Here is a 27,808-nt window from a genome sequence, read left to right as displayed (position 1 = left end):
TTATTAGTTGCGTAAGAAGGGGTCAAAACAATTTAACTATAGGTTTATAGATTGATTTTTCGGCGATGGAGCCGAATTCTGTATACCTGGAAGTATTAAACAAAAAAGTTCGGTGTCAACAATGTCAGTGTAGTTTATTTGAGGCCCTTATTGGAAAAAATATAAGCATATATTATTACATTGAGACACAAACTAAAAAGTATGGTCACGTAAAACAAGCTTAGGCATCCAGGTAATAAACTATGTGAAAATGGCGTTACTGGAGCACTTAGATCAACATCAAATCCAAAAATTATATCAAGTTGCTTGAGTAAATAATATTTGTCAAAAGTTATGATTAACCTCTAGATATCAACAAAATGTTAACTTGCAATATTCATGAAAATTTCATTTTTTCAATTTAAAGGAATTAAAACATCACTGATTCATAAGGTATCAATTTATTATAAAATTACGTAGATTTAATATTTGGAATATCGACAACAATGTGCGTACAGGGCAAATGTCAGTATTTCCGGACTTGCGCAGATGACCCAGTTTTAGTGCCCTCAGAATGCTTAGGTAGGCTTGGGAAAAGTGGCTGTAAAATTGTTTTTCTTGGGATATGTTTGGATTTTGGGGGTGCATCTTATAGGCAAGGGTTGTAGCTTCTATATTGTGTTGAAAAAACAGATTTTTAGTGATATTTGTGGTTGCAGTAGGCCTTAGAAGTTAGGTGTTTTGGTGTTGTTTACATGCAGTGAAAGGGGGTGAAAAGGTCTCCCACCTATGTTTTCATGGCGTATAATATAATTCCGCCGTAATTTTTTTCCCTTTTTTGTCGTTAAATTACTCTTCAGAGGTCGGACAACCTTGCCAATGTGAGTTTTTCATGTTCTAAAAGTCAGGTAGGTGATTTTTGACAGCCTCTTTCTCCCATGATTCCCATTGTTAGGAATATGCATAGGAAATATTGAAATTTAGCCTGCAGTCCCAGTTTCTTTTCTTTCATCACCCCCCTCCCCCCCCAAAAAACTTTCGTTTAAAAATGCCGTTATATGTCAGTCACGGGGAGCGGCAAGCATGCCATTTTTAAATTCACACAATTCCATAATCTTATAACCGTCGATAATGACACGTTTTGCCATCTTCGATTCACGTCTTGATTAGCATAAATTATGAAGAATAAACAAAAATAAAACATAGAATTAGATAGGATGATAATGATAAAGGAACGCAATTGTGGTTCAGCAATAAAAACATGAAACTCCATTCTATAAACAGGAATTATTGACATTGGTAAAATATGCTTGTCAGTTAAGGCAACACCAACATTAAAAGCTTACAGTGTTTTAGCAAAACTGTTTTCAACCATATTTTAGGCAAAGTCATCGAGTACGGTAATCCCGGCACACGTCATTCTCCATTTAAACAACGTCAATTTTGGCGCGGGTACTTTCACCTCCATCCTCACCCCCACCCGGTCTAGATATGGTAAACACACAAGATTCAAGCAAGCACCATTTTGATTATTGATCGAACAAAATACATCGATAGTTTCATATACCTTTAGCATGAAAATTAACTTAGGCAAACTTTTCCATTCAGAGAGCAATAAAATATTCATGTCTCACATTCATTTTGTAAAAAGTGGCTGTAAGTCTATTTTATGACCTGGGTTGGCCCCTGGACATTCTTATTATGCCAGGTGTTTGCATAGTTTTAATACGGGGAGTTTATTATGAACTTATGTTGGCATGTATAATGTTGATCATTGACGGGCGCAATGAACGTTTTTTTCCCTCACGTTTCCAATAATTGTTTCCTTAATATTTTCCTTAGTAGTTGATGTCCATCTTGTTAGATGAATTAGTTTGGATAGCGTATAATTGCCTAGTGTAGATTTACATGACAAAAGCGCTAATGAAAAGTATACGTTGTACAGGTAGAAAATGGGACTAACATAAAGATCCCTTTGTAGACATGTTTATACCGGTAACTAATTAATGGCTATAGACAATTTCTATTGCTATTTTATTTCTAAATATTCATGCATTAAATAGATTATAGTCTTATCAATTATAGCCTTGCAGTGCCTGGCATTCGCAATGAAAAAAAAAACACAATAAAACGGCAACATTTTATGAAAAATTCAAAGCGACTGTCGTTAATCTAATAAACGGTTGATGTCATCATTAAAGCTAAATCCAAACATTTCATAATCCGCATTAAACTTCTGTTCAACCCGTCGCAGATCTTCCATGGGAATCTGCTTGTAAAGCTCCCAGAACATCTTGTCGGCTTTTTGTTGTCTGTTCTCTGGCAAGAGGTCATCACGACCAACTATTGCGGCCTTTTCGAAGAACAGCGGAAAATCTTGTGCAATGGTATCCGTGTGCACTATAAAGTCATACTTAATCTGAAAAAAAAAAACATCGTAAGATTTAATTAAGGTGCACTCATCGATATTGACATTATTATGATAACACGGAATCATCATAATGACTTTGATTTTTAGTCTTTGTCTTCTGTTTTTCAAGAAAGCAACCATACGAGGGACATTCAATAAGTAATGTCCCTGACCCATTTCCCATAGCAGGAGATTAATGAAACTTGGGACAGTTATTAGTCTTTCTCTTCATTGGAACCACCCAGAGTTTTGCATTTCTCCCATCATTTGATGTAGCTCTGGACACCGTTCTTGTAGGACATCCCAGGTTGGTCCTCCGACAGATGCCTCATCAATGGCAGAAGAGGGACGACCAGGCCTGGGAGCTGTTTCCACAGACTTCCGGCCTTGTTTGAATTCAGGATGCCAGCGTTTTACAAGGTCATATGATGGGGCATCATCACCAGAACTTTTTTTTTCATTTCATCAAAAATCCCCTTTGGTATGCGTCCTTTCAAATACAAAAACCGGATCACTGCGCGACACTCAACTTGCTCCATTTCACACCTGGTCCATTTCACACCTGACTCAGTTCAAACACCAGTAAATCAGTAACCACAATTAGTTCAGAGCTGTTTTTTGCAACATAACCCATAGAAATATGACTCATTACACATGCAAAATTTCATCTAGATCAGACAACTGAAAGTGGGTCAGGGGCATTACTAATTGAATGCCCCTCGTACATGCAACCGTCCGCTAATATAGTAACCCTTTGAGGCCCTCCACTTCTAAGTCCTTTAAATCTTGAACGACGTGTCTTATGGTCACCAAATTTTCAGAAAATTCTTTAGACATAATATCTGACGTTTAACATTACTATGTCATAATATGACTTAACCCTATTCAGACCGGGCTTTTTTGGTCATCCCTGGACCGGGGAGGCTTTTGAGGCCCTCCACTTCTAAGTCCTATAACTCTAAAACGACGTGCTGTAGGGCCACCAAATTTTTAGGACATGTCTTCGACATAATATCTGACAAGTATGTGACGTTTGACGTTACGTTGACGTAAGATGACGTAATTATGACGTCATCAATTAGATTATATTGGCCAAACCCATGAAAAAAGGGTATTCTCAGAAAACTTCAAGTTATGCTACAAAAATGTAACAACAAGTGCAGATAACAGAATAATAATGTTTGTTACGCTTTGTGTTGCCAATAGCAACATCGATCACGTCAAAATGACGTCATAAATGACGTCATGCACATCTAAGATACGAGTTGGGCTCCGCCATATTATATCCACCACCTTGAATTTTAAAAAATACTTTTTATGCAACAAATAATCACAAAGGGCAATGGAAATAGACTAAATTAATTCATTTAGATGTTTTTTGATGAAAAAATACCAGGTAGTTACAAATTTTAAGGGATAATTAGCTTGTTATTCTTGATCTGGCCATTCGGTCCGCCATCTTGGATTTTGGGCTGATGACGTCATCAAATTAGCATAATTTATGTATATATAATTATGAAAAATATGCTAAATAATATAAGATTATATTTATGTAACAAAATCCCAGTAATATAGCAAATAAATGTGAAAAATACATTGTCAGAACCAAAAATAGTGATTTTTGGCAAAACTGCCTGTCAACAAACGGTTGCCATGGCAACAAGCAAAAGTGGAAAATTTGTCAAACTTCGTAGAATTGTTACCAACAATATTTTAGGAAAACTCATTAAATTTGGTGGCTCTAGCGTAACCCGTTCTGGCGTTATAGGACATCGAAGTTAGCGCGGGCCTCAAAAGCCCCCCCCCCCCCGTCAGAATAGGTTTAATCATGACGTCTTCAATATTTGCCAGACCTATGAAAAAGGCTATTCTTGGAAAACTTCAAAGTTTTGCTACCAAAATGTACTAGCAAGTGTGGATAACAAAGTGATACAATAGCAACATTAATGGCGTCGAAATTACGTCATAAAATGACGTCATGAACATCTAAGAGACCAGTTGTGCTCCGCCATATTGTATCCACCCCATAGAAGTTTAAGAAATGCTTTTTTTTACAACAAAGAATTACAAAATGCAATGGAAATAGACTAGATACATCCGTTTAGATTGTTTTTGATAAAAAAAAACAGGTAGTTGTAAGGGGTAATAGGCTAGTTATCATTGATCTGGCAAAATCGTCTGCCATCTCGGATTTGGTCTAACTACGTCATCAAATTAGCATAATTAATGCATATCTAATTATGAAATATATTCTAAATAACATAAAATTTTATTTATGTAACAAAATAGCAGAAATATAGTAAATAAACGTGAAAATACTTTGTTAGAACCGAAATTAGCGATTTTTGGCAAAACTGCCTGATAACAAACGGTTGCCATGGCAACACGGCAAAATGTAACATTTGTTAAACCTCGTGAAATTGTTGCCAGCAATACTCTAGGAAAACTCACTAAATTTGGTGGCTCTAGCATAAGCTGTTCTAGCGTTATAGGACGTCAAAGTTGGCGCAGGCCTCAAAAGCCCAGCCCATCTGAATAGGGTTAAGTCTGCAGTTATCTCATGACGCCATCGTACAATTTTATTTATTATTGTTGGTAGTCAAATACACGCACGGTTATTAACTTGAAAGTTCATCTGTGTTGGTACAAGTCATTCTTGAAATAGTCGAACTGTAATTTCCAACACCAAAATTGGACTCACCCAAATTTTCGACTGTACAGCATCAGTCTTTGTCAAGGAATGAACAATCCACTGCTGTTGTGACGTCACGTTATGTAGATAGAACACGTGACTCAGTAAGCAGTGGATTATAGGTTGCAGGAAGTCTATGGCGCCCACCGTCTCTGTTCAGGGACGGTTATATAATATGGAAAATACTTACTAAACACGGAGCGCATAGATCGGATATGAGTTGCCAATGGGGATCCTCCCACTCAGTCCTGTTTGTCGCAACTGCTTTGATAAATGCATTGAACGGAACTTGTGGATATTGCTTGTTGTCAGTAGCTTTATGTGTTGCCTTAAGAGAACCAAAATGAAATATTTAAAAAAAAAGGCAGAGCTGGTAAAAGCTATGTTACTACGAACGTAAGATAAAATATAAAATTAATCAAACAGCCCAACATGACTTAAAATTTGCTACATTCCTTTTGACATAGATAATTACACTATTTTTTCTAATCCATGGTAGGTAATAGGCATCGTATAATAAACACAAAGGCGTATATGTTGGGCGTTAACCTATAATTAACCCTATTCAGGCCAGGCTGGTTTGGTCAACCTTGGACCGGGGGTGTGACTTTAGAGGCCCGCCCATTTTGACTTCTGTAAGTTCTTCTTCTTGTTTCGTTTTGAGGCTACCAACTTCAACTTGCTATAGACCTTTGTAGCAAATATAATCATTTTTCACTTGAGTAAAGTGAGGAAAGTCGTGTTAAGTGCCTTTACAAAGGGAACAAGATCGGTGACACGGCGGGGTTCGAAAAACCACGAAATAAAAAAAAGGAAAATTTGCCCAAATCTTTGAAATTGTCAAAATTTTAGGGAAAGCCGTTTTGGCGTTATGCAAAATAAAAGTTGGCGCAGGCCTCAAACTCCACCTAGGTCTGAATAGGGATAACTTATTGAACTATCCAAACTCTGAGGTTAAATAGCGTCTCACTATTCAAGGCAGAGGAAATGCGAGTCTGACTAATACTGTATTTGACGCCTATGTAGCTCAAAGATTGTAATGTATTGAAAATAAACAATAACATATTTCACGTCCTCTTTTTTTTGTTTTACCAATGTAGTTTCGTATGCAGTTTCCAGGTTTAGAAATGTTTAGTTAATTATCAAGTTTTGATATAACCATTTTTTATCAATAAAGTATAGAAAATTGAATTAGATGAATAAATTAGCATACGTTCAATACTCACATGTTTATCTGATGGATTTTGTGCCAAGGTATCCAACATAGACTGATACTTCTCCCTCCAGTATTCTGATGGGGCAAAGATGAACTTATCTTGCCATGCTGACGCCAGTCTTTAAAATGCATAAGTATGTGATTAACAATTCTAAAAACTAAAGTATACATATTAAAAAATAACGCCATAAAGTAAGCCCCCATTCCGGAATGAATGTGGATAATGAAAAAAAAAACGCTATGGCTTGATATTTGGCCTGGTTGCACGTATGGCATGCCCATGCCACATGTAAGAAATAAGCTATTTTATGTAAGATAAAGCGGCGAAAGATGGTGCAAGACCATCGTTCTTTGGTTAAAAACAGAACAGTTTCAAAAATAAACTTGCCCCATCTGCTAAATGTGGATCCAAATAAAGTTGCACTTTAAGGGCACGCACGTTAGTCCCCCAGGGAGTAAATTCATCTTCAATTCCCATTTATCACAATTTGGAACAGATTTAATGTTGAAATCAGAGGGCTGTTAACTACAGCCATAAGCCCGCCTGATGTGACTGGCTTCAAACGAAAATCTTCCTCTTTCATGCAAAATAGATTGCGACAAACATTCAGCTTAAATCGGACCTGCACGTGGTCGTAGTCATGCGGTTGCGGCACTTGACTTGCTACAAGGCCGCGCTAATGTGTCCTACCTGACTGTTCTATAGATTTTATTTTGTAAGGTATGTGCGTTGTCAAGATGATATACCCTTATTTGAGCGTTACGTTAATTTACATAATTTGTTCCTATTTTTATCAATGTATTATATTATTTGGTGTATCATTGTTATGATTTCGATATGGCGGATTTGAAAAGATGTCTTCCGACACCTGTTCTTCAAAAACCTCCATTTATGTATATGCAGAATCTCTATAAATAATTTGATAAAAATTAAAAGTCAATTCTTGTCCTGACGACGAAAGCTTTCTACCACCTGAATGCTAATTGAAAATGAAGTTCTTGGAGAAACTGGCAGAAAATATAATATCATATTATTGAAGATGATGATTAATGAAGAAGTCGTTAAACTTGTGTAACAAGAATACCAAGCATATTGTAATGGTTGGGAATACAATATGAAGAAAAGTAACTGGAAAAGGACAGTTTAAGAGCTTACCCGGTACAGGGTCAAACAGATCCCATTTGTACTTGGCCCGATCATTACAAACGAACAGCACACGAGAGGATTACAGTATCTGCCGGGATCGGGGAGGGCGACCACTGTTGTTTGAACTTTCGTCATTAACAGTAATATAGAGAAATCCTTTCGACGCAACCTTAACAAAGTAACAACCATGAGGATAAGAAGGGTCTGTGTGAAATTGACTGGGATTTAGAATTAGTTCAGATAGTTCAGGTTTAGAAAGCATTGACTAAATTCTTTAAGATACTCAACAAGGTGAAGGATGACTGTATACGTATCCAGGGACCAAATGCCATTCGCCTATTAGTCAACGAGGACCACCTTTACCACCAATGTCGCCCACCAGAGGCCAAATAAGTTATACATAAACAAAAAAGATTTGGAGCTAAAGACACAAAAAAAGAATGTGATCTAAATTGAAGTGCTATGGATTGTGACGTCAGTCCTTGACAAGCTCGAGATGAGCAAGGAAACCGTGGAAAAGAAGCTAGCTGATGTGAACCCAGCACAGTCGTATTGATCCGATGACCTGCAATTAAGCTGTCGAATGAGCTAGCAACTGCCATATTCGGAAAATCGATTCAATCTGAATGACTGGAGAACAGATGACTGATAAAACAGCTCTAGTTTGCAGAGTGCTATTGCGATGATATCGGTATATTGGTTGATTGTGATGGCCAGATGGTCAGGTTTTTGGGCCTAATTAACTTTGAACCTGGTACATAATGTTGATTTTTCTTTGGATTTTTGAAGGGTTCCTTACATCTGCTTGGTTTTAATTACCAATAGAAATCCGTCCAGAGGTATGGTTGCCACTGGGCTACACAATGGTCAGCATAATTTACATCGACCATGTCATTTACCAAGAGGAGTGTGTCTATTTGTGTTTCTTGTTAGTCTTTGTTGCCCTTCCAGAGCTGTTTTCTGGTTAACCATGAAACACGATTTTCTCACCAGGCGTAAATTTTGAAGTGAAATTAGAACATTTTTGATCAGAAAAAAATGTCTTCTTTCACTTTGTTTGTCAATATCAGCTATACATTCTCCTAGGTTATATGAAGATTGCTAAAATACTGTGGAAACTTTTAAAAAAGTCCCTGGTCAGTCCTTAGCACAGCAAAAGTGTGCAGTTTTTAAAACCTTTAAACAAACTCCTTAACTACTTATCGTATAACCACCAAACTTTCAGAGAAAAATAAAAATGTAAAACTAAATCCTCCTAAAACTTCTGTTTCATCACCATGTAATATGACAGCATTATATGATGACGCCATTAGCTAATAAGGGCTGCCATCTAGGATTTTGACCATTCATGTTATGAAACTAGCATAAATTTTGAATTATGAAAATTACATTCAATGTTATGGAATTTGATTGTTGTAAGAAAACAAGTGTAGTTTACCAAGAAAACCTTGTTTATATCGAAATTGGCGAAAAATAAAAATTTGCCTATTAAAATCCCATTGCCATGGCAACCCCAAAAATGATAAACTTATTTTATTGACCGGACATTTTTTCTAACAAATTATTTTAGATTAATTACCAACTTTCGTACCTTTAGAACTAAGTCATGCGACAGAAAACTTGCTGTAGGCCTTAAAATTCCCCTCTCTGGTCAGAATAGGTTTAGTGCAAAACATGTTTTTTTCTGATTTTTTTGCATAAATTATGAAGATGAGCTGGAATCAGCAACACTCCATCATCTCGAAATATTCCTCTTACATTGACAAGGCTATGTATGTACAATGATCACCGATAAAAATTGGTCGCTAAAATGGTCGGTTGCTTGAGGGTTAAAGTCTGGTACAAGTTCCTGTGCCCTGTTTAGCAATCAGAAGAGGATTCGACATGAGACATGAATAGAGCGCTGTTTGAGAGGACGCTGTGTTTGAGAAAGCTGTGTGTAAGTAGACACGTGTACTTTGTGTCACCATTGCACATATATCGAGGAGGAACAACTTTCACCACCATTACAAACAAACAAATTACACCACTAGTCTACGAACATTTCATGCAGGTATGAGATCTACGAACTCTTAGAGCTGTAATAATCTACCGTTTAGGCCATGTTGATTTTATTATGTGAATTACATACATGCTCGCATTAATATTCGGCCGTTTAAAAACATGACCACACAGTAGATTGTGCTGTAAAGCAGCTGTAAAATGATCACATATATACTTAAAATTGGAAAAAAAGTCAGAAAAAATTAGATAATGCCACAGAATACCAGAATAAATCTAAAGGCAAAGAATAAGATGTGAAAGGATAGAAAAAAACACTGTTGGTAGGGGTAGGTTCCAGTACACAAAATTAAGGGTAGAGTTATATTCAGGGCCATTGAATCATTTCCAGACCCAGACCTGAAACTGGACCTGATTGTCTGTGGGAACTTGAGAATTTGCAATACTCAAAACTACAAAATAATCTGTTTGGTGGATTATCCGACTTCCACTGGCATTTTGAAATCCCATATTAGGTTATCTCCGTACCTTTGACTGTAGGAACTTGGTACAAATACCCTTGACTGTAGAAACTTGGTACAAATGACTATAAACTCTAATCGACTTCGCTATTATTGTCTTCTTGACCTGGTAAGACCCCGAACGCCCGTCGACATGTCCATTCTATAATTGGGGAAACCTGTTCCACTGATTTTTTTTTTAAATTTGTTTTTATCAGATCGGTCCAAGAAGAAAAAAAATGTTTTGAGCCAATACTATATACTTGTACTCACCCCTAACTGTTGTTATACCATACTAAGTGCTTTAGTCCTATGTTCAACCTTCCTAACCACTAACTTTAGGCAATTTTTTCGGCCAAGCTTTTTTTCTTATTCGTTCACTCGCATCAGTTTGGGAGTTCCCAGAGGATGATATATCATCAAATCTACATGGTATTACTTGAGAACGATCTATTCACAAATGCACAGTTCTGTTTTGTCCCCTAAAGATATATACCGCATTAATGACTTGTAAACATGCCTCTGCGGTCGGGGGGCGGGCAGTTGACAGCATACCCAGAGCGTAGAAAAGCATTCGATTTTTTTTCTACATGTAGTGCTAGTTGCTCACAGGTGGATCAATGATTTTCTCAGTGACAGGAGATAGAAGATTGTGATTAACGGAGAACACTCATCCTGGCGTGATGTGAAAAGAGAAATACCGAGAGGAAGAGTCGATGGTCCAACATTGTTTGTTGACTTTTTAAATGATTTGCCTGACTTTGTGACCACCACAGTTAAAGTCCTCAATGTCGACAGTAAGATATTCAGACATATAGTCTGCAAGGAAGAACAGGAAGCGCTACAGTGAGATATCCGAGTAGTAGAGAACTGGTCAGAACTATGGCAACTAACTACCATTTAACGTCGGGAAATGTAAAATTCTTCATTTTGGAAGTAGAAATCAGAGAGCGAAGTACAGCTTGGGAAGACAACTACTGGAGCAGGCCAAAGTGGAGAAGGGTTTTTGGCTGCCTGTAATTATGTAAGTTTTTGGTGACGCTACTTATAAATAACAAAAAATTAAACCCGTTATATGTTATCATCTCCACAATTTTATGAACAAAATACACCTAAAACTACAACGCTTGTTGCCCCAAAACTTTTGTCCATTCTTTCCAAGCTGAAGAGCTATCTCAGACCAAAAAAATCGTAACCATAGTTTGTTCAAAACACATATATATATAAAAAAATTAAGTTCCACTGCAGTATTAAGAAATCCGCTAGCTAAGCCCGAAACCTATTAATTTCCGGGGACAATATCTTGAAGTCTAGCATCTATAGTCAAAATAAAATGTACAATACAAGACCTTATACAGCACCATGGTTTATGAAACGCATTAACTCGACATATTCCAATTCATCAGTAGTCCCTGTGAAGCTAGAATGTGTCTTTCCGGGAGTGTCGTCTGGCACTGTCATTCAGGGTTGTTATCCGGGACTCTTATTTGGGCTCACTTACAGACACTATGGGCTAGGGGGAGGTTACGCAGATTGTCCTGGGTACATAACCAAGGGTGTTATATCTCAAATCTGGACGGAACAATTTTATAACTTATATGTTAACCCTATTCAGACCGGGGGAGGGGCTTTTGAGGCCTGCGCCAACTTCGATGTTCTATAACGCCAGAACACCTGACGCTAAAGCCACCAAATTTGGCGAGTTTTCCTAAAGTATTGTTGGCAACAATTTCACTAAATCGAAGTTTGAAAAAAATTTCCATTTTTTCGTGTTGCCATGGCAACCGTTTGTTGACAGGCAGTTTTGCCAAAATTATTTGTTGCAAAAAAAGTACTTTAAAAATTCAAGGTGGTGGATATAATATGGCGGAGCCTAATTCGTATCTTAGATGTGCATGACGTCATAAAAAAAGTGCATGACGTCATTTTATGACGTCATTATGACGTCATCGATGTTGCTATTGGCAATACAAGTCGTAATAAACATTGTTTTTCTGTTATCTGCACTTCTTGTTACATTTTTGTAGTATAACTTGAAGTTTTCTGAGAATACCCTTTTTTCATGGGTCCGGCCAATATGATCAAATTGATGACGTCATAATTACGTCATCTTACGTCAACGTAACGTCAAATACGAGTTAGATATTTTGCCGATACCATGTCCTGAAAATTTGGGGGCCCCCCCCCCCCCCCCCCCCGTCCAGGGATTACCAAAAAAGCCCGGTCTGAATAGGGTTAAAGATATATACTGATATTTACCTGTTACATACACATATTTATCGGGTAAATCGGAGGTATACGTCGGTAAATGTTAGATAAGACATTCACCACGAATTAACATGATGAATGGTAAATCCCAGATTTCATGCAGGTTGTGTCGTATTCAAAACAAAATATGATGATTCTCGAAGAACAATTTAAGTTATTAGAATATACCATTAACGTGTATCATTTCAAACATGGATTAATAGCCATATTATTTCTTGTCTGTAGATTGAATATTGACTTACCTTTCCAGTGGATTGCGGACGATCAGCAGCTTAGAATACGTCTCTAAACGCAAACGAACTTCCTCATCAGTGTAATCAGTCAGGCGTTTGAAAGGTAGGTCTTCGAGCTTTGCTCTCATGTCGTGAGTAGACCTTTGCTCATTGTGTTCAAGATTGTGTAAAATGGTTAAAGTCGTCGTGCTTCCAGTTTTAAAGACTTGGCAGTACAAGAGTTTGTATTTCTCATTGACGACAAACCGATTCCGCGGTGGAAAGTCCTAGACGATGGAAAAAAAATTGGTTGCTATCGCATATGTTATATAAAGGATAAATCGATATTTCTCAGTATAATTTGAGTTAGGCCAGAAAGTAAAGTCATTTACATTGATCTGTACTAATGATATCGCCAGTGCTACTGTCAACGCTACTACTTAATGTAACATTTTAGCCATTGTTAAAGCTTTTGTCATTTTGCCAAAGCTGGTACCTTTTGCTGGGTAGGAAAAATCATTATAGGAACGGGCTACTACCCATCAACTACGAAAACGGTAGTCACCTGATCAAATAAGAAAAAATAAATAGCAGTTTAAAGAATTATAAATTGACAAATAATGTTCATTCAGACCTCTGGCCGATAAAGTGCGATCTATTCTGTGAAACTGTACGGTGGTCTATGCCTGTCAACAAATCCGGTAACAACATTTTAACCCTATTCAGACCGGGGGGGGGCTTTTGAGGCCCGCGCTAACTTTGATGTCCTATAACGCCAGAACGGCTTACGCTAGAGCCACCAAATTTGGTGAGTTTTCCTAAAATATTGTTGGCAACAATTTCACGAAGTTTGACAAATTTTTCATTTTTTCGTGTTGCCATGGCAACCGTTTGTTGACAGGCTGTTTTGCCAAAAATCACTATTTTTGGTGCTAACAATGTATTTTTCGCATTTATTTGCTATATTACTGCTATTTTGTTACATAAACAAAATCTAATATTATCTAGCATATCTTTCATAATTATATATACATAAATTATGCTAATTTGATGACGTCATCAGCCCAAAATCCAAGATGGCGGACCGTATGGCCAGATCAAGAATAACGAGCTAATTATCCCTTAAAATTTATAACTACCTGGTATTTTTTCATCAAAAAACATCTAAATGGATGAATTGAGTCTATTTCCATTGCCCTTTGTGATTATTTGTTGCAAAAAAAGTATTTTTAAAAATTCAAGGTGGTGGATATAATATGGCGGAGCCCAACTGGTATCTTAGATGTGCATGACGTCATTTTATGACGTCATTTTGACGTCATTGATGTTACTATTGGCAACGCAAGTCGTAATAAACATTATTATTCTGTTATCTGCACTTGTTGTTACATTTTGGTAGAATAACCTGAAGTTTTCTGAGAATACCCTTTTTTCATGGGTCCGGCCAGTATAATCAAATTGATGACGTCATAATTACGTCATCTTACGTCAACGTAACGTCAAACGTTAAATACTTGTCAGATATTATGTCGATATCATGTCCTAAAAATTTGGTGGCCCTACGGCACGTCGTTTTAGAGTTATAGGACTTCAAAGTGGAGGGCCTCAAAAGCCCCCCCCCCCCGGTCCAGGGATGACCCAAAAAGCCCGGTCTGAATAAGGTTAATGGCCTTACGTAATTGCCATGTTTATGACGCTTCTTTCTTTTTAAATTTAATAAGGAAAAGACAGGATTAGTTTGCTGTCATTTATAGCTGACCTTTCGTAGCAATTAAATGTTTATGTAACAGTATTGAACGTACCAAAGAGATACTGACAAACTACAAAATGGCAAAACTGGAGAATGAACAGGGATTTAAATCCCGAGAAGAGTTTGAATAAATGCTCTGAGCTGACAAACGCTAAATCTTACCTAAGGAATATGTATGTAACACCGTGGCAAAGTTTACACCTGTTTAATGCTTTATACACCTAACCCGGTTTTTCTTTTAATAAAATGACCCGACGTTTTATTGCTCAGTGTGAATTTTACTCTACATATGAATGGTAGTAATGTGAAAACTCACCTGACTTCTCAGGGTTTTTAATTTGCAGTAATCTTTTAACATAGTCATCCTCTTACGCTGTATGTTTCCAACGGTGTTTTCTAAGGAAACCAAATAAATGCGCTAATGGTATTTAATTACATTACATCAAAGATAACAATATTTGAAATAGCAAAGATTCTTTTTCATGATTAAAACCAGAATGAGAAATTTTACAAAAACGAAAACTTTAAAGTTTGTTTTCATGCAGATCAATCCTTATGTTTTTTTGAGTGAGGTGTAAATAATCTTATGATAATTATGCAGGTGGCCGTATACCAATATCTATGGATTGAAATCAACGACCGATTCAAATCACATTTCTAATTAGGGTTTAACAAACACACATCTTCACCAAATACGCAAGGCTTGTTATGGATCACTATCACATTTATTTGTGACTCTAATATATCAATCCCGAAGTACTGACTTAATATATCTAGCCAAAAACTAAACGGCATCGTGTTTTAACGATTGAAATTTCCCCTTCATAACACCTGTTGGTAACTTTCGAAATAAGCAGAAAATTTTGGGCAGATACGCACTACGTTGGACATGCACAGTCCTTGGTGCGGTTGTATGTTCACAACTAAAAAGTGCTTTGTGGGTTAACATCGATAGGGAATGTTTTCCTTTAGATAGTTAGCAAATTCTTGGTAAATGAACCTCAACTTTGAACGACATCGGTGGATTTACTGTTCTTTCATCACCATTGCGTCAGTATAGAATATATATCCACATATTCCCTAGAAAACGGACATGCAATATGAAAAATGTTTATAAGATATCTGCTTAGTCCTGCTGCAGTGCTGTATCTGGCATCCGTAAGTCACTATTATCGAAACTTTGCGATCATACCCATCCACGAAATATCATGAGGATTCTTAGACAGTTTCTGGAGTAATCCTGCCCAAAGGCAAACATACATATTTATACACACAGCCCTGTGATACAAAAACCCAGGAGAACAATTTTATTCAACTGAACTTTGTTTCTACAACCGCTACTTAAGAAACACACTACCTTTTCTGGATGCACAACTAATTTTAGAGAACGCTGGTCACATCAACGTGGAAGTTTACCTCAAACCAACCCACACAGATCAATATCTCCAATTTGAGTCACACCACCCTCTAGAGAAAAAAACTTGGCGTCATAAGAACTTTGTACAACCGAGCAGATACTATCGTCACTTCTGTTGAAGCTAAATCAAAAGAACAAAAACATCTTAGGACGGCATTATCCAAGTGTGGATACAGACCTTGGACTTTCAATAAAGCTCTGAAGCCCTGCCACGAATCTAGGAAACCGCTAAGGAACTCACAGTTGGACCGGACAAAGACTGTCAACATCACAATTCCTTACATTCAAGGTGTTTCAGAAAAGATAAGACCGGATCCTACAAAGTCATGACATCGCCACAAACTGAGACTGGTGCACCCAAAGGACAAAGTTAACAAAAACATTAAATCTAATGTCATTTACAGACTTAAATGCGATGACCCGAATTACTTGGAGACTTACATTGGTGAAACTAGTCAACCCCTGAAGGAAAGGTACAAGCACCATTATAGGGCGAGTACTAGCAAGTTTTCATCGGCCATTTGGCATCATCTGAACATTCACAACGGTCATTCATTCTCTTTAGATACTACAGACATTTTAGACAGAGAACCACGTTGGTTTGAGAGGGGGGTAAGGGAGGCCATTTACGAGCGCATTCATCGTCCTTCGCTAAACCGTAGGGGTGGGTTGAGAACTGAGCTTTCTCGTGCTTGGGATAGTGTATTGAAGTGATTGGTGGTTTTATATATATAATTACCTCCATGAAATGTCATAGAGGTTATATTTTCACCAGCGTTTGTGTGTGTGTGTGTGTGTGTGTGTGTGTTGTCTGTCTGTCTGTCAACAAGATAACTCATGAACTGATGGATGGATTAGTATCATACTTGGGGTGTTGGTGAGGTGTGATAAAAGCTGGAAGTGATTAGATTTTTGGGCCCCCTAGCGGCTTTCCTTGGTACCGCAGCGCAACTTCCGGTTTTGCTATATTGTGTTCTGAACAAGATATGGTCCCAAATTTTGGGTGTTAGATAGCTATTGTGCTCAGAAAAAAGTGACTAAAGTTTGGGCCCCCTAGCAACTAGTTTGGGGATAGCAGCGGCATTTTTGTCAAAAACTTCTGAAGTGGATAACTCAGGAAGGGCACAATGGATTTTCGTGATTTTTTGGTATGTAGCTACCTTAGACAATGTCATACAAGATAAAATACTAATTTTGCAAAATTAGATTACATTTGCATAATTGATTAGCTTATTCTATTATAGCAGTTATTAATGTATGTCTTGTACTGGACATGATAAAGTTTTGATATTTGGGTGGTAGATAGCTTTCGATATCATGAAAAAGTGGGGTAAATTTCATTCAGCCCCCTAACTTAATTTTGGAACTGCAGGGGCATTTTAGTCAGGACACTCCAAAGTGGATAACTATAGAAAGGAATGCAGGATTGCCATCATTTTTGGTATGCAGGTAGCTGAGGCAAAGATGTTCATAATGGTATACATATATTTGCAAATGAGGACTTAATTTGCATAATTAATGAGGAAATTGTACAATTCTATTGTTTTCAATAGCTGAACTTCAGTAAATGTAACACATGTAAGTTATGATAGGTGAAACATAAGCAGATACCAAATATGCAAATGAGGAACTGATTTGCATAATATGTACAAAAATAACAATTCAGCATAATGACTAATGATTGGAATTTTACACTTGTGAAATGTTCACGTTAGTCAATGATGAACATCGCAACGCATAAATTGTGTAAATGACTAAGTCATTTGCATGAACTTAACAAAAGCTCTAAACATTTAATGGAGGTATAAGGTCGCCGAACTCTAGTTATATTTTATAATATTATTCCTTGTTAGTTTATTTTTACTTTGCTTGAATGCATTATAAAATATTGTCAGTTACATCTGTGTTTATTTAGAACATTATTTAGAACACCTCAATAGTTACCTGTGTTGTTTATTTTAAAACACCTTAGCCGTTACCTGTTTTGTTCATTTAGAACATAAGAATTATTCCTTGTTCCTAGAAATTGTATAATTTCATTTTCATTTCACTGATGAAGAAAGGTGGACTCCTTTCGAAACGTCTATTCAAATTTTTTAAAGTATCCAGAAGTAAAGAGTGAATCTTCTTCCCCGTAACCTATGTGTAGGTATTGGTTGATGGACATTTTGTGTCTTATTGCTTGTGCTAAAGATGTGTTTGTATCCTGATGTGTCGCAATTATTTGCTATGAATTCTAAAACATACTATCTACCTTGAAATTTTCCAGTACTATCATAACGTGATAATATAAACATCATAAAGATTCCCCACACCTGTTGCATTACATTTCGTTAGCGACGTTCAGATGATATTGTAGAAGTTTAGTTTCTATTTCTTAAGTATGACCTGTTATGTAATAGAGGCGACAACAATCATCATATTAATACTAAATTAATCTAATAGGGAACAACGGTAAGACATAGTCAACACATTTTTAATATCTTCATAAACGTACCTCCCAATCGCCGGGCAGTGTGCCTCCCCGGTAAAGACATGATAAAACTGTCAACTCTGGTTTCCCACGTAATGTAGATTATTATGAGCATCACAGTGGCAGCAACAGCTACACGCAAGGCGATGGAAAATTTCATGGCCTGTAAAGGTATCTGGCAAAGATGTAGGGAAATAATATTTGCAATCTGATGTATAATTCTTATTAAAGTAACAGACAGTAGAACTAGAAATCAACGTAATCCTACGTTTTATCGGTAAGAACCAAGAGTTAATTATTAACATTTTTTTATGAAAGCTGACCCACCTTAATCTGTATTTATAGTACTGTAAGTTCTAGTCTGAATATGATGAATATGTGTGATATTAATGGTTTATCCTCTCTTTAAAAATTCCACAGCTTCACAGTGCACGTGAAGCGTACTTTTAGTTGAAGTAGGAATATAATTTGTTTACCTTGTAAACATCATTGACTTAAACTGTTATTTACAATTAACTTAATATTGTTCACGACATATGTTATACAAGAGTGTGTAGAGGTAATGAATATCGAGTCACTTAGTTCATATCAGTTTACATTACAGCAAAAATGCAATTAATTCCATCCTGCAATTTGCGTTTTGTTACATGTATTTTTAAAGTAAAATAACCATCTCTTTGCATACTAAATATGGTTAATGTACCAGTACATTTAAAAGCTTCATAGCCTGTGCTTGTATCTGGTCAATTCTTATTTTATCAGATATTCTATATTAATTTAATTCATTATTTAAGCAACACCAAGTGAAGCAGGAAACACGTTTAAACAAATTATAAGCAGTAAATGTGCACATACAAAAATGCTAGTAATCGGAGAAAATTATGCTTAAAAACATTTGGCTTTCCTCACGTTGGCTACAAGCATACCTTTTGCAGCTGTAGAGGTCGCAGATGTAGAAAATGTCACCTTCGTATACAGTGCATGCCCTAATTTGAAGAACTGCGCATGTGTACAACTAGGAAAACAGGTTAGAAAACACAGTATTAAAAAAAAACTGACCGTGGCGAAGATGTCGATAGCTAGTCGGTTGGCGTTATTGTTTTGCAGGATCGCGATAATTGTTCACCTCGCGACTAAATTAGCAATAATTATCTGACTAACATTATGGCCATGAATTTTTATTGGTTAACACGTAAATCAGAGAAATGACACACATGTTTGGCATTGAAAACTCGTAAAATGGTATTTTACTTAAAGTTAAGATATGCAACGAAGATTTTACCCTATTCAGACAAGGGGCCTGGTTTAGAGGCCCACTCTGACTTTCATGCCGCATAGCGACCAAATGGCATTAATTTTCGTCCCCGGTGTTGCTTATTACAACTTAAGTAGTATGTGTGTTTTATTTTATTTTTTGTAAACTTTGTATCAAATGTCTTAAATATTTGTGACTCCCCTATTTGCAAGTGTCATTTCGAACCATGTGTTATTTCTCTGATTTATGTTTATCCTAACGATTTGGTGATCATATGTTGTTTAGGAGCTTCTATGGCACGCCTAAAAGCTCCACCCTCAGTTGCCTAATAGCGGTGTAAAACAGGATTATCTAGGCCTTTTAAGTCAAGCGTGGTCAAATTATCGTTATCTTGCATTACACTCATGCAACCCGACGAGATAACACCATTTTCGCCAAGGCCAGCTTTTTAAAATTGGTCTTGTTAACCGGTTTTGTTATAGAATATAGAATAAAGGCATACACAGCTTGCAAAGGTGACATTTTCTCCCTTTGCGACCTCTTGCTAGGCTCAAGCCAAGGTTAGTAAAGACAATCATTTGCTTTAACATAATGTTAGTCACGTAACCATAACTAGTTATTTTAGTCATTTGTGTACATTTACAGCCCGATACATCTATTTATCTATTTATCTGCATAATCCATGCTTCGCCAGTTACACAAATGGATATATATTTATATTTATATATATATATATATTTATATATATATATATATATATATATATATATATATATATATATATATATACACATATATATATATACCGAGAGAGAGACATAGATAAATATAGATTCATTTAGGTAGATATAGATAGATAGATATAGATAGATGCAGTAACAACTCAAATACATTTAGCATAATACAGTTTGTAGTGAAAGGATGCAAAAATAGCTGATTCCATAAATACAAATACGTCATCTTTTGCTGTTTTGTATGTTTAACGTAGAAGGATCCTAATTCTATCAATATCGGCCACACACATACACGCAAACACACAAAATAACCACTCTTATGCGTGGATTAATAAAAACAAACAGTAAATATGAAATATTATTAAGATGGATTAGTGTGACCTGTTAGACATACATACAAATATAACATATATACGTACTAAGGTTTTAAGAAAGACAGCTGAAAATAATATACTTATACTTTATCCAGGAGAGATAAGAAACATTTTTGTCATCTCGTCGTGTATACATCTTTTCAAAATTCAACAACCTTTACAATAATATCTAAATTCAAACGTTGCCTACACAAAAAGCACCTGATCGAGATGATAAAGAAAATGACATATAATCATTCCACTATTCTTCATTATTCACCATTATGTTTTGCATCAATGAATTTACATTTTCAGAATTATGTAGCTCATCACAAGAGGCTTTTAAGACGTATAAAATGTCCTAGTACGTTTCTGCATCCTATATTTCAGATCTAATTTTTTTTTGTTTTGTTTATTGACTTACTTCTCAGAATGAAATTAGGAACTGGTCTGTTGGGTGATGCTTGTCGGTTTATATTGCATCGCCGCATTGGCCTTTTTATTGTCCTCTGCACTGTGCTGTTGGTCATGTGGCAGTCGTCATATTTCCTTACTGACATCAATTCAAGCCGCTTTCTAGAGTCTGCAAGGTATGTTTGCATAATTTACCTAGGTTTCATATTTCGCTAAGCTATACTAGGCCACGATATTGAATTTGTCTACTTCATTGAGTTTGTCTACTGAATAAATATAACTAATTTTGGATCATCATTACCCCATACCTATAAGGTATCCTTTGCAATCTTTTATCGATGTGATAATGATTCTTACGACCGTCTATTTTTACCACTAGGATCGGACCAGTAGCAAACAAAAGGAAAAGTAAACCACACATCGTATTCATCTTGGCAGACGATTATGGATGGAATGACATCGGATACCATGGCTCATTTATACAAACACCTAATCTTGACAGGTAAAAGGCTAGGAAATTTCTGGCCTTGATTAAAGAACATTATTTTTAACAAGAAATTGAATTTTTTGCTGCCAAGACTTCTGTTATCATAATCCGACGCAACGACGTCAAAATTAGAGGAGAAATAAAATAATCACATACGGTTTCTGAAAGGTAATTTTACAGAAAACACTAATTTCGGTTTAAACAATGGGATTTTAAGATTTTGTTGCTAAATCAAACTTCTTTTCATATATCTTTAAGATCTAACACATCTTAGTTAAACCATTGAAATTAGATATTAATAGATTATGCTAATGAGATGACGTAATTGGTCAAAATCCAAGATGGCCGACAATATCATGATAAAATGTATAACAAGCTTATTTTCACTCGGATTTTATCACTACTTGGTATTTTTTACAGAAAACATTCATGTGAACGTTTTTAGTCCATTTTCATGGGGTTTTAGCGTTATATATTGATACAAATTATCTTAAGACATATAAGGTTGATAATCCATGATGGCGGATAGCTAAAGTAGAGATGACTTCATTTTACGACATCATTTTGACGTCGTTGCGTCGGATTATGATAACAGAAGTCTTACAACACTTGATTATTGATAAGAAACTTTCATTGGTAACTTTTTGTGTGGAAATGTTTGGGTATTATTGGGATCCCCGTTTTAGCCAAAAATGAATTAATGACGTCATGATTACGCCATATTACGTCATAACGATATAAAAATTTAAGGAATTATGAAACCCGACGAGCAAATGCCCCCTGCAAATTTGGTGATCGTACGGTAAGCCGTTTTGAAAATACGAAGGAGGGGGTCGAATGACCCCCCTCCAGTCCAGGGAATGCCCCAAAAGCCCAGTCTGGACAGGGTTAATTCTGAATTATTAAGAAAAATATACTACTTATCAAACTATACATAGTACTTCGAATAGAGAAGATGATGGAATATCTTGTTGCAGAGTAGAATCATTCCATTTAAGATAAGAAATTAACTCCATCTTTCGACCTCGCTTCTTGTTGCCATTTAATCAAATATCAAACCGCATTTGATATAACATCTTGAAAAAGTTCTTGGAGACGATTTGATTTCTAGATTTGGTTTTCATTTCCAATGAACACGAATAACACGAATCCGAATCTGTTCTAACAGACTTTAGTAATTGGGTAACTAGTGTGCCCTAAAAATCAGCTCCCGGCCCATTCGCATTGTCGTGGTGTGAGAGGCCGAATGTACTAATCCTGAGGTGGTTGCCACATACTAACACTGTGACCTTAACACTATTCAGACCGGGGGTTCGTTGAAGCCTGCGCCAACTTTGATGCCGTTGGCGCGGGGGAAATAAAACACGCTATTGCCTATTTATTTAGGACCTTATCGTGTGATTGTAATTGGGGAAGTATGGATATTTTTTAGAAAAACTTAAATGTATATGCTTCAAGATTAAGTTGATTTTTTTTCTACTTAGACCATTGATAACACCGTTTCCTTTGTGTACCTCTTATATACATATGTGCATGAATTGCCTTATCTTCATATAGTTAATCCTTTTAGAATTCGAATTAGTCAGTGTTTCTACTTCGAATGGTTTGGTACCTACGTAAGCCTTTTTCAGACCGGGGGAGGCTTTTGAGGCTTGGGCCAAATTTGATGCTGCATAACGCCAGAACGGCTTATGCTAGAGCCACCACATTTGGTGACTTTTCCTAAACTATTGTTGGCAACAATTTCAAGATGTTAAACAAATTTTCCATTTTTACTTGTTGTCATGGCAACCATTTGTTGACAGGCAATTTTCCAAAAATCGCTAATTTCGGTTCTAACAATGTATTTTTCACATTTATTTGCTATGTTACTGCTATTTTCTTACATAAATAAAGATCTAATGTTATTTAGAATATAAATTATGCTAATTAATGACGTCATCAGTCCAAATCCAAGATGGCGGAAAGTATGGCCAGACCAAGAAAAACTACCTTATTATCCCTTATAATTTGTAACTACCTGGTATTTTATCATCAAAAACCATCTTGATAAATATATTCAGTCTATTTCCATCACTTTTTGTGATTTTTATATTTGAAATTCCAACATAGTGGATATAATATGGCGGATCCCAACTGGTATTTAAGATGTGCATGACGTCATTTTATGACGTAATTTTGACGTCTTTGATGTTGCTATTGGCAACACAAGTCGTAACAAACATTATCATTCTTTTATCTGCACTTGCTGTTAAATTTTCGAGCAAAATGTGAAGTTTTCTTAGAATACCCTTTTTCATGGGTCCGGCCAATACGATCAAATTGATGACGTCATAATTACGTCATATTACGTTATCGTAACGTCAAACGTCTTAAATTTGTCAGATATTATGACTATATCATAATATCTGAACTGATCATTTCCTAAAAATTGGTGGCCATACGACACCAGGTCCAGAACCACCACCCGCTATGGCAGAACTTCATCCTGTAACGACGCCTTTCTCGTAATCGACCACTTTGCGCTGCCGATAAAAAAGAAATGTCGCAACCTGTAACGTACAAACTCTTTCCTCTCAGGCTATAGAACTCTTCTGTCACACTTGTTGTTGTTGGTATCAATCTGTCCCAGAAGACAATGGTAGGCAGACAGGGTGGGTTAGGCGATGCACGTGAGGTGCCTGCACGTGAGGTGAAGGAGGGGTGTGCACCCTCTCGTCTACAAGCACAAAGTCCTACAGCGACAGAACTGTATGCCGTATGTATGTAAGACGGCCCAAGCAGATACAGGTTTATTATTTGGTGTTTCCGTCTCCTAGGAGGACTCCTGGACAAGGGTGCGAGGGGTTCCTACTACCGCTGACTCGTGGGTGCGTCATGCCCGGACATGCCCCTATGACCTACCTCTGCCACTATAAACTTGGTACTCTTTTAGACCTAAGTTAAGTGAGAAAGTCGTGTAAAGTACCTTGCCCAAGAACACAATATCGGTGTCACCGCAGGATTCGAACTCAGGACATCTTGGGGCTTAGCCCCACGAGCAGCCGATTGCGCCAGGCGATCTCACGCGTCACACTGTCACACTAAGTAACCAAATATGACCCTAGTATGGGCTACCTGTAAAGTAGGGTGGTCCCTAGAGGCCATTGTTTGATACCACTCATCCATATCGGGTGGCCAGGAGGACAGAATCTGACCACATGGAGTAACCCTAGCCATTCCCTCTTGCTATAAGAAGATCGCTTATCAGCAAGCTGGAAACCCATCTCCGACCGACTGCTCACAGCTTGTTTTATTCACACTCAAGGAAAAATGAATGCCGAGAAAAATGTCAAGAACGCGTACTATTACCAGCAGCAAAAAGCCGTACAATATTCCCCACCGCATGACGTCACACTGCTTCTTACCGATAACAATGCCACTTTTTCAGCCAACGCCCGATCCTCTACCCGTCAGAATGCCATTGGTTCCGTATCTGTGGACACAACGACAACGGCAGATGCCCGTCGGAGCTCGTCAGAGCTACAGATCTCTGCATTTCTTACCCTTGGTTACCGCGTAATGTGATCTCTTATTTAACTTGGTACAGCCCAGCCCCGATGAAAGAACCGGTAAGGCCATTAACAAAATCCTCATCTCTAGCCACTGGAAGTCGTCTGTTACCAACAGCACAGGTGCCCAACTTGGTGACACAGGTCACAGACTGCCGATGGCCCTACAGCAGCCCAAGTCTAAAGCTAGCACGTCTTACAAAAATTAAGTTCGAGTGGACTCCTCTTTACTTAATGTTCAACTAATCCAAGACTCTTACAGTCATAACTGTTCTGAATCTTTTTTTTTTCATTTCAATGCACATACCTTATTACATATATTAGTATTAGAAAACTTCTCAATGGTATGCTATTGATCCAAACACGGTTAAGAAAAGCTAAGACAGTGTATTTTGACGGATGATTAATCTATGTCATCCTGTAATAGGCTGGCATCAGAGGGAGTGAAGTTAGAGAACTACTATGTCCAGCCTATATGTAGCCCGTCAAGGGAGCAGCTTATGACGGGTAGATATCAGGTAGGCTGATTCCTCTTGTTTTCAGAGGTCATTTATAAGAGTCGTCAATAATTAGACATAATATTACAAAAGATAATTGCATCAACAGGAATATGTCTAAACATTTTACCTATAGATCTTTTCATCCCTAGATAAGGGCTAAACTATAGATAAGGTTGTCTATCTACACTTGTGTTCATATTTTTGTCGTTTTATGGGTAGGTCACTGGGGATGCCTGTTTTGCGGACACCTTTTTGTGTCTGTGCGCGAAACATTTTAACTTACACTATTTTACTCACAATATCGATATCAAATAGAAATTTACTTACAATACTACGATATTTAAGTAAATAAAGAAATATGCATTTCAAATCTTCTTATAATAAGGTCACAATTGAATTCTTGGGATGGAATCCACGCACTAATAAGTGATTTTCTTCTATTTTGTAAACTATGATTAAAAACGTACCGGTCGCAATCGTGGACAAAAACAAGGAAATTCTACTTAAGATAATGACTGCTTCGTCATAAAACAGGTGAGCCAAGTCTATTGAAGAAGTCATACACTTTCTTCTGTAGTTTAAAAAGTGACGAAGTTTGGTGGCGTTGACTGAAGCAGCTAAGTAATATCAGACACTAGGATACGATTTTTTTCACTTCATCACAAACGGAAATTCAGTTTTAAAAATAAGGCAGTAGTTCAAGTTATCTAAGGTTGCAGATTCTCACCGATACATGTTCATTCCCACGTTTTTGACCACTACTATTTGCGCATATTACTATCCAAAGAGACGCACGCAATATTAATACCTTACAGCGTTTCGTAACCAGAAATGCAGAGAATATTACCAGGATTCTGTTCGCGTGACCGCATTCATCAAAATGAATTTGTCATTATATGTTTTAAACTGCAAATAAGACAAAGTTCCGAGAGAAATATGCGGCATTGGGGTGCTTTTACAACCATGTTCTAAAGATATCTAAAGATCAGATCTAAAAGACTGCTCCTTTTTCTAAAATACGTCATATATAAACATCATTATTTTTCAGATTCACTATGGACTGCAGCATAGCGTCATAACTCATGACCGCCCTCATGGTCTCCCATTGGATGAAGTGACTCTGCCTCAAAAACTGAAAGAAAATGGGTACTCCACACACCTGGTCGGCAAATGGCATCTGGGTTTCTTTAGACAAGAATATTTACCATTGAGACGAGGCTTTGATACTTTTTATGGTAAGTCGCAACCTTTTGAATATTGTTTAGCATAAATAAAAGAAAGGTAATAAAATGGACGGCTTGACCAAAGCCTTTTTGGGACTTATATAAGGGGTTTATGATCTAAGCGGAAGCGTCTTGTTTTAATCATGAACATCTAACTGCGTTCTTTTTAAACATGACTATGCTCTTTCGTTTATCAATGAAGAACATTTGGAAAGATTTGACAAAATATAAAATAAGGAGTAGCAGATGTTTATTGACAATGTCACGGTAGGGATTCAAAATGTTCGAAAGGCACTTCAAAATCCAAACGGACCCCACTCTGGTGTATGGGGTATTCTTTTAAGCTTTTTAGTTGCATGTGGGATATACATAAGATCTTATTGTCAGTAGAAAGTAGAAAAGACTTAACAGACCATGAAATAACTATCTTGTTTTCCTATCGGTTAGGTTTCCTAACAGGTGGTGAAGACTACTGGTCCCATAGAAGGCCTAACATGTATTCTACGGATGCCCAAGAGTATCATGGGTTGGACCTAAGAGACCAAGATGAACCAGTTCTGGATCAGAATGGAACATATTCAACTCACTTATTCCAAAGGAAGGCAATTGACATTATTACAAATCATGACAGGAATAAGGTTTGTTTCCATTATGTTTTACTGATTGAAAGTAATGCAAAAAGGATAGTTCGGCGAAAGTTATAGAAATGACTTATACATTTACATATGTTAGACATGGTAATGTTCGACATTGATTGGCTTACAAATGTCAAAAGTATCAAATACCAATAGTTTATCAAACAAATGTGGCATTTCTGCAATATCAAAATCATGAATTACATGTGGTAAATTTACAATTTCTACTTTTAAAGAACGATGTGTTTTTTTAGTTATTCACTAGATATATAAATTAAGTCCCTAATTACATAACATATATATCATTGTTAATATATCTGCCTTAGCATGCCTTCAAAGATGAAAAAAGTATCCTTTACTTTTAAAGATAAGATGTGAGGGGGGGGGGCTAACCTTGTCCTGGCGTCAAAATGTATCTGAAACTCAAATGTAAAAAGTGTGGCAATTAAAATTATTGCCATGGCGACGGTTTTATTGTTTATAAGTAAAAAAGATTGTTGTTATTAATGGATTTTCATAGTCGTATTTCATTCGCCTGACGATTAATGTTCAGGGAGCATTTATTATTTATTATTTATTATTATATTATAT

At 36.7% G+C, this 27,808-nt stretch overlaps 2 protein-coding genes across 2 annotated transcripts in view; one reads left to right on the top strand and one right to left on the bottom strand.

The window, feature by feature from the left end:
* The window catches only part of LOC118410961 (homeobox-containing protein 1-like), a 1,064,572-nt gene that overhangs the window by 657,847 nt on the left and 378,917 nt on the right, over positions 1 to 27,808 (top strand). The gene's annotated exons all lie outside the window — the stretch shown is intronic.
* On the bottom strand, positions 1,655 to 19,049 carry LOC118410930 (carbohydrate sulfotransferase 10-like). The gene is made up of 7 exons (XM_035812896.1): positions 18,992 to 19,049; positions 18,090 to 18,240; positions 14,492 to 14,571; positions 12,456 to 12,712; positions 6,308 to 6,416; positions 5,272 to 5,409; positions 1,655 to 2,398 (listed from the first exon to the last, which is right to left on the bottom strand). The coding sequence occupies exons 2-7, from the start codon at positions 18,223 to 18,225 to the stop codon at positions 2,147 to 2,149; spliced, it is 972 nt and encodes a 323-aa protein (XP_035668789.1). The 5' UTR covers positions 18,226 to 18,240; positions 18,992 to 19,049; the 3' UTR covers positions 1,655 to 2,146.

The sequence above is a fragment of the Branchiostoma floridae genome, chromosome 1, assembly GCF_000003815.2.
Source record: "Branchiostoma floridae strain S238N-H82 chromosome 1, Bfl_VNyyK, whole genome shotgun sequence".
Lineage (NCBI taxonomy): Eukaryota > Metazoa > Chordata > Leptocardii > Amphioxiformes > Branchiostomatidae > Branchiostoma > Branchiostoma floridae.
Note: the sequence above shows the minus strand (reverse complement) of the source record. Positions and strands in the feature narration are given on the sequence as shown.

What these genes read in the sequence shown, in the direction of transcription:
- LOC118410930 (XM_035812896.1), bottom strand. Translation starts at nt 18,225, where the DNA reads ATGAAATTTTCCATCGCCTTGCGTGTAGCTGTTGCTGCCACTGTGATG. An exon ending in AAAATCCATCAGATAAACAT is followed by an intron (nt 5,410 to 6,307) that starts GTGAGTATTGAA and finishes GGTTCTCTTAAG; the next exon opens with GCAACACATAAAGCTACTGA. An exon ending in ATCTATGCGCTCCGTGTTTA is followed by an intron (nt 2,399 to 5,271) that starts GTAAGTATTTTC and finishes TTTTTTTTTCAG; the next exon opens with ATTAAGTATGACTTTATAGT.